Below are 8,268 nucleotides of genomic sequence, written 5' to 3' on the forward strand. Positions count from 1 at the left end.
TACAAAAACGGCACTTGGCTTTATCCTGGACTACAATATTCCCACGCCCCCACCCCCAGGTCTGCCTCAGTCCTGACCAACTAGCAGTGCTTCAATCAAGAACAGGGTGTGTCCGGTTCTAGAGCTCCCCCATGAGGGCCTGGCAGCCAGAAAGCTGTTAGAGTGAGCCTTCTGCTCCCTGGTTTCTCCCCCTGCCTGGGCACGTGTGTGTATTACCACATGGGGTTCTTTCTCCTGGTTCTGCAATGTCTGGTTAGGCCTGGATGCAGGAGAGCCCCCCACAAGGCCTGCACTGCCGGGCCTTATGCACACTTGTTAAGCGAGACTGACTGAAGCTTATATTCTGTCCCAAATCTCTTTGTAGTCATGTTTACCAGATTTAACTCTCTTGGTTAAGTGTCCCAGCCTTGCTCCTAAGCATTAGCTTTCCCCCTCTTCTAAAAATAAATTCTGGAGGCTTTTTATTTTCCATGTTTGGTATGAGCCCAGAGATTCATTTCTTAGGGCAGAAAAGAACTAAAAGATTTACCAATCCTGCAGATTTTGGTCATTTTAATACCATGGGTTTTCCTTTAGAGAGAGTGGCTAGGGAATTCCCAGGTTTTCAGAGCATTCCATTTAATGGGAAAAGGTTGGAGTAAAAATAGGCCCCAATGTCCTTTGTGAGACCAGCGCATCTAAGTGATGCATCTGGCCACTGCAACCAGGAACAGCTGTGGGCAAGAGAAGGGACTCTTGGTGTCACTCACGTACTTGCTGGGACAGGGAGGCCACAAGACACGCCCTCCCTCCCCAGCCCTTGCCCTACAATCATCCTGGCCAGCGCCTCTGAACAGGAGGAAGTAGCCCTCACTACAGAAGGAAGCACACCACTCCACACACCAAGCACACAGCTTGCACTTGACCACTTTGGCTAAACTGCCTTGAATACACAATGAAGACAAAAAAACCTCGCTTTTCAGGTTTGCCTCTTTCTTATCGGTTCTCTCTTTATTAAAAATAAAAGCAAAACTGGGGCGCCTGGGTGGCTCAGTCACTGAGCGTCTGCGTTTGCCTCAGGGTGTGATCCCAGAGTCCTGGGATCGAGCCCCACATCGGGCTCCTCTGCTGGGAGCCCGCTTCTTCCTCTCCCACTCCCCCTGCCTGTGTTTCCTCTCTCACTGGCTGTCTCTCTCTCCGTCAAATAAATAAATAAAATCTTAAAAAAAAATAAAAGCAAAACAAACAAAACCCCAGCAGGACTTTAACTTTCTTTCTTCTTAAACAACAGATATCCTATTCAAGTGTCCTTTGGCCTCTGTTTTATGTTTGCAATTTAAGCCTACAATTTGGGCATGTGTTTTATTTATTTATTTTTTTTAAAGATTTTATTTATTTATTTGACAGAGAGAGAGACAGCCAGCGAGAGAGGGAACACAGGCAGGGGGAGTATAAGAGGGAGAAGCAGGCTCCCAGCAGAGGAGCCCGATGTGGGGCTTGATCCCAGGACTCCGGGATGACGCCCTGAGCCGAAGGCAGACGCTCAACGACTGAGCCACCCAGGCACCCCATGGGCGTGTGTTTAGATTAATTCAAATTTTGTTTTGAGAGAGACTTTGTTTTTAAATATTTTAAATAATTTAAAGAATGATTTTACAATATTATGAAGTGTAAAGAAATACAATCCCTCAAATTCCTTAAAATTAATATTTTAGAATTAAGATGTGTGTGTGTGTGTATGTATAAGTTCCAGACAATTTTGTCACCTGTATAGGTTCCTACATCTACCACCACAGTCAAGACACTCAACAGTTCCAACACCACTAGGATCCCTTGTGCTGCCTTTTTACAACTAAGCCCACCTTCCTCCTGCCTCCCACTCCCATCCCTAACTCTGGGCAAACACCACTCTGTCCTCTATTTCTAAAATTTTATAAGTCCAAAATATATTGATTTTAAAAACAACAACTCCACTGGATATCAAAGCTCAACATCACTGCCCCACTGCTGCAGTAAAGCCAAATGGAACCAGGCTACTCGAGGGGCAAAAGAAAACTCTGCCCTATACCACAGCATTCCCCCAAGAATCCTATAAATGAAGATAAAAGCCACATTCAGGAAATACAATTCTCAATTTGAGAAGCCTCTGGAGTCTCCCTTTACCGGCAACCTCTCAATACTGGGCTCAAGGGTCCAGCCCCAAGGAGATGGTCATGCAAAAAGGAGGCTGCCACGAGCTCCCTGCTGAGCCTCAAGAGAATGGGCCCAGCTTGCAAGAGCAGTGTCTTAGTGAGAGCCCTAGCATTTAGCTGGTATTTCCACTTGAGTCCTTCAGGAAGTCTGAGGTCCCTAGCATCCCAGGACCGCGACTGGGCAAAGGCTGGGTAAGAGTACAAGAGTGGGCCTGTTATACACTGTCACTGCAATCCAGAGCAGCCAGGGCAGCTGACACTTCTGCAGATGAGTATTGTCAGAGACGAGGAGTCAATGATGCTCTCTCAAGTGACGGAAGATGGCAATGCCCTCAGCTACACAATGTTAAACTGCCGAATTTGACTCCAGGTCCACACCTCCAATGACTCTCAACTTTGGCAGGGGCCGATCCATTCCTTTGACCATTAGAAGCAACGGAAAACCAGAAGAAAATAAGTGGTTTTGGGGCACCTGGGTGGCTTAATCCATTGAGCGTCTGACTCTTGATTTTAGCCCAGGTCTTGATCTCAGGGTTTTGAGTTCAAGCCCCGCACTGGGCTCTGCACTGGGCATGGAGCCTACTTAAGAAAACAACACACACACAAGTGGTTTCAAGCCTAGACTCTTGCTCTGTGGCTTCCATGACCTCGGCCCACAAGCAGGACAAAAGGTCTGATGGAAGGAAAGCCCAGGACAGGTGTGAGAACAAGGCCTGAAGGAGCGGAATGATGGCCTGTGGGGGTGCACAGTCCTGCCCACCTCTGGCCTTAGGACCACAGCCTGGCTTTTTTCCACTTCTCACCATCCAACCAGGAGACTCAACAAGGCTTTGGATCTGGGCCTACTCTTTACTGGAAACAATTAGCCAATTGCACATAGTAATTATTATGAGCACAGAAAATACAACATAGCATAAAAGCACTTTGTGAGAACTGCCAAAAGCTTCTGTATTACCAGCCATCCCGAAGACTACAGCCTGTATTTTCCTGACCTGGCGTGTTCTCCTCTGGGCCTGGAGGGTAGTGGGCCTGCCAAGGCTCCTCCCTGGAAGGCCTTAGAATGGGTCAAGGTAAGCTCCTTGCAGCCAGGGTCCCTGAAGCAGTAGTACTCACTGTGTCAAATCTGTCCTCTCAGGGAGCTCCCTGCCCAGCTAGACTATTTATGCTCCCCACCAAGGGTCCCAGGAAACCTTACTGGACTAGCCATCCTGGGGATGACGGGGCTCAAGACTGCTGAGTGTGGGGGCTGTCTCTGCAACTCCACATGAGGAAGGACTGAAACAGATGGCAAAGGAAGAGGCCTAGGGATCACTATTGTNGGATTCACGGCGGATGGGCGGGGTCGGACTGTACCTCATCGCGGGGGCGGGCGGGCGCCTTCGGAGGCGGGAGTGGGTGGGGCCGACACGGAGGACAGCGTGCGCGGCCCCGCTGAGGAGGCCGGGCGCGTCGTCACGTGGGGCAGGCGGGGCCGGGCGCGCCACTGCGGCGGCCCGACGGGCCCTGCGTGTAGCGCGCGAAGCTGCGCTGCGTGAGCGCGCCCGACTTCCTTACGCTTGCTCAGGGGCGGGCTGCTCCGTCGCGTGGGGGTGATTCCAGGAGGGCTCGCGTGGAGCGAGAAGTGCACGTCCCCGCGTGTGTGTTACACGTGCCCACTCGTAGGAAGTTACTGTTTGATGTACTTCGACTCTGCTAAAAAACCAAACGCGCGTGGCGCCATAGAGCAAAGAAGGCGCCGTTCCGGTGGTGCTGGTCCGAGTACGGTGCTTTCAGCTGCTCCGGAGGGGCGGAAAACAGCAGCGTCCGTCCGCTTCGTGTGCGTGTAACACGGACAACTCCGCCTCACACCCAGCACCTGTACTTCGAAGCAGAATGTCATGCAGCTTGACAGGTGTGAACGTCCTGGCCGACTATGTTTACTAGTTTAGACCCTGCTTGCGGTTTCTGAGAAGACCTCACACCTGTGATTATTTTCCAGTAAGCTCAGAGTAATTCCCAGTTAAGCATTTTTGAGCATACTGAATTCCAAGGACACTAATTCAGTGTCTAACAAGAGAGCTAGTTTTCCCCTTCTGACTGTTCAGATCTTTGTTACTGGCCACCTTGATCATTTTTAGGAAGGGCAGGGACTTAGAGCAGTCACATGTTCTTACGCTCTTGATTGGTGTGTGCACGTCGTGTCACACTTCTTCCCTTGTTCACCTCTTCTACCCCTTCCTGTTCTAGCTCCTTCTGTATCACCTCTACATAGGTTTCATTGTAGACCATGGGAGCCACACTTTGCCTCTTCCTTTCATACTACTAACCAGGACTCTTTTGGCCCAAACTCACCAAGACTCATATCTTTTCTAAGATGCTCCTTTGGTGACACAACCACATTCTTTACCTGAGCCACCCGAGTGGGTTTCTCTGCTATGCAACCAAAGGAATCAGAAAAGGCTTGGTCCTTCCTTGCTTGCTCAGACCATTACAGAAATCTCTTACTTGACTGGTAGCCCTTTAATCCTGCCCTTTCAAAGTTCCACAGACACCATCCCTCCCCGCCACGGAGGAGGCAGTGGCCTTCCTGAGGTGGCAGGCGGACTCATCAGCCTGGTTCGATTAGCAAATAAACACATGTACTGAGGATAATGAAAGCCAGGTTTCTTGCTGTTGGAGAAGATATTACAAGCATGGAAAGGGAGAGTCCAGAATGAATCTTCGTGTTGGACTGGACTTGGAGGAGGTATGAACTCATGTGTTTTGACACATATGTACAGAGACTTGTCTGTATTAGTGTGTCTCTGTGTTATTTTATATATTTTCTATTTCTATTTTGTTGAGGATGTCCAGAAGCAATGGTACCCCCATACCAATAAGCACAAATAATTCCCAGATCTTGGGGCGCCTGGGTGGCACAGCGGTTAAGCGTCTGCCTTCAGCTCAGGGCGTGATCCCGGCATTATGGGATCGAGCCCCACGTCAGGCTCCTCTGCTATGAGCCTGCTTCTTCCTCTCCCACTCCCCCTGCTTGTGTTCCCTCTCTCGCTGGCTGTCTCTATCTCTGTCAAATAAATAAATAAAATCCTTAAAAAAAAATAATTCCCAGATCTTGGCTTCTAGATACCAGTTTCCAATAAAGGGAACCAGAGATCTCTGGAGAAATAGTTGACTTCAGGGCTGGAGCAGTGAAAGTACCAAGATGAGCTTGGAATATTTTGTTGTGCCACGAGGTGAGAAAATGCTCAAAGACTCATGTGCTGTCAAAGGACATGGGAGGCAACTTGGAGGGCTCTTGCTGTTTAATCTGGGACAATCAGAGCAGCAAAATCAAGGATGACATTGGCAGATTAAAAGCCAGGGAGTAAAACAGGAACCCATGAGTCCATTCTGATGTAGATGAATAAGCGAGTGAGAAATGCACAGAAAATAAATCATTGGAGTCACAGAAACGGAAAATCACCATTTAGCAGTCACTGTAGTGCAAGAGTGAGTTTTATCAACGAAGGCTAAGGGCAGTAGGTGGAAGTTTGATGAGGGGTGATACTGGAATACTTTATACAAGATACTTATCAATTACAAAGAGAAGAAGGAGCACAGCAGCATTCCTGGGGCATTTTGCCAGAGAGCTTGAGAAAGCTTGACTTGAGTATGGCCTAGGGACTCGGGGCAGATGCAGCGTAGGGTCCCCCTCTGTTCTTACCGAGGAATTAAATATTCCAGATCACAAGAGACTGAAGAGACACAAGTACATGCAATGTGTGTTCCTCTGTGGGATCTGGGCTGCAAAGGACAAGAAGTGTTTTGGGGACAGTCTATGGAACAAGGCGGGGGAGGGGGTCTGTGGATTGGACAGCAGACCTGTATCCATTTTGACTTCCTGACTGGGAGGCTGTGGAGCAGAGACTGTCCTTGTTTTGGGAAAACAAACACTGGGGTAATTTGAAGTGATGAATAATCCTATCTGAAGTTCTTTGTCAAATGACTCAGAACAACGATAATGGGTAAGTGTACATGTAGACAGATGAATGTTGGATGACAGACAAGTGGAGCAAATGTTCTGGGAGGTTCATGGTGGGAATCTGGGCAATGGAGACAGGGAGTGCTTTGTACTTGCATATTTTTTCTAAGTTCGAAATTAATCCAAAAGTCATTTTTAAAAGTCCCTATTTCTATCAAATGGCCAATTCAAAATGCATATTTGATTGACTCTCTTCCCTGTTGATATGTCCTTCGCTTCTAATGTGGTTTTAGCCCCTCTGCATGACACACAGAGCTTGTCCGCATTTGATCCTACTTCTTGCCTCACCTCCCAATCTAGTGTCTGCACTGCTGCTCACCCCTCCCAAACCCTGCTGTTACCTGTCTGTGCCTTTGCACCTGCTGTTCTCTGTGTCTGCCATACCCGTCTCCCTCTATCCTTATGCAAAACTCCTATTCATCTTTCAAAAACAATTTGTATATCTCCACTTCTGTGAAGCCTTTTGTGATTATTTCCTTCCTCCCTAGAGTTAAACTTATCTATACCTTATGCTTATCTCCATGACTACACTTATCTGCTGAATACAGCTCAGCCCTCAGAAGCCCCAGAGGCAGCTCTGTGCATGTGAGGGGGAACACTGATGTGCTTGGGGGGGGCTGTCTGAATTAGATGGTACATGTTAGAGCACCCAACTGAAGCCATGTATCAAGTCACAAGCCCCACTCCAGTTTTTATCGTTATTGAAGATGATATTTGCATGGCTCCATTAAGTCCTCTGCTCAGGTCTCATTAAGTGAAACCAAGTGTTGGCTTAGCTGTGGTCTCCTCTGGAGACCTTCATCTGAGATCCCCTCCCAAGTTCATTCACGGTGTTGACAGAATTCAATTCACTGCAGCTGTAGGGCTCAAGTCCCTGATTTCTGCTGGCTGACAGCCAGGGGTAACCCTCTGTTCCTTCCATATGCCCCCTCCTTCGGCCCCTCCTGGCATGGCAGTTTGCTTCATCTTCTTCCAGGACAGTAGGGGTGTCTCTCAGATGTATCACCTTCTTTGAAAGTCAGGCCCACTCAGGATTGGCTCCCTTTTGACCATTTTAGTCAACTGCCCAGTAACCTGACCACGGGAGTGGTCCCATCACATTCACAGGTTTTGCTCACACTCAAGGAGAGAGTGTTACCAGAGTTCTGCCCACCACAATCTCGTCACTGATGGAAGTGCTCTGATTATGGTTCCATACAGTAGCAGATAATTTATAAATTGATAAAGGAAGACTCTAATTTTGGTATCCCACCTATTTTCATCTGCCCTAGATGTTTATAACTTAGGTGCTAATCTATAATAACAGTAATAAACTTGTGAATAACTTACTGTGTGCTTAGTTTGCGACAGGCGCTGTTCTGGGCACTTTACCTAATTACTCATGTAATCCTCACGACTGCTCTACAGAATGGGTACCTTATAATTCCCATTTTACGGAAGAGCTAACTGAAGCACAAGATCGTAAAACAAACTGCCCGGGTTCACACAGCCAGTGAAGCTGATCAGACTTCTCACTAGCATGTTAGTTAAACCCACAAGTAGTTTTTCTATCATGCCATATACACAGACATTAGAGTGACACCAAATTTACCTTACCTTGAAAACCAAAGAGGCTGGGAGAGGAAAGTTCTTGACTTTTGTGACAAATTTGCTTATTACTGTGAAAAAGGTTCTGTTTTTATCATAACCTGGAATTATAAGCTGGTTTACAGTCCAGCAAGGGAGATGGACAGACATGTTTAAATTCTAGAAAAGAAGATGTAGGAGAACTTTAACAAACCAGTGGGACCAAATGTGAGTAGGGGAGGGTCTGTGCAGAGGTGCTGCAGCTAAGTCTCCAGGGGTCTGGAGCAAAGCTAGCTGGGGGAAGGGGCAGAGAAGCAGGCTGCACAATGGCTGCAAAGCCCCTACTGTTGGCTCTCACTTGTCTCCAACCCACCTGTCCTTCAGCCTGCAAACACAGCATTCTCTTCCTATTTTAATGACTTAGCATTGCCCAACAACGCTTTAAAACTGCACATCGTGCCATTTCAAGGCCCTTCACCAACTGGCTGTGTCCCCTTTTCCAGCCTCCTCTCTGACCATCTCGTGCCATTC

General features: G+C 47.9%; 1 protein-coding gene across 1 annotated transcript in view; it reads right to left on the reverse strand.

Annotated features, from left to right (window-relative positions):
- Positions 1-4,439, reverse strand: part of ESYT2 (extended synaptotagmin 2) — an 81,392-nt gene extending 76,953 nt beyond the window's left edge. The window contains exons 1-2 of the mRNA XM_034650234.1: positions 4,374-4,439; positions 3,525-3,602 (exon numbers count right to left, since the gene is read on the reverse strand). Of these exons, the coding sequence (XP_034506125.1) occupies positions 3,525-3,602; positions 4,374-4,439 (144 nt within the window). The remainder of the gene's footprint in view (positions 1-3,524; positions 3,603-4,373) is intronic.
- Between the last annotated feature and the right edge of the window lie 3,829 nt (positions 4,440-8,268).

This window comes from Ailuropoda melanoleuca, chromosome 1, assembly GCF_002007445.2.
Source record: "Ailuropoda melanoleuca isolate Jingjing chromosome 1, ASM200744v2, whole genome shotgun sequence".
In the NCBI taxonomy this organism is placed as follows: domain Eukaryota; kingdom Metazoa; phylum Chordata; class Mammalia; order Carnivora; family Ursidae; genus Ailuropoda; species Ailuropoda melanoleuca.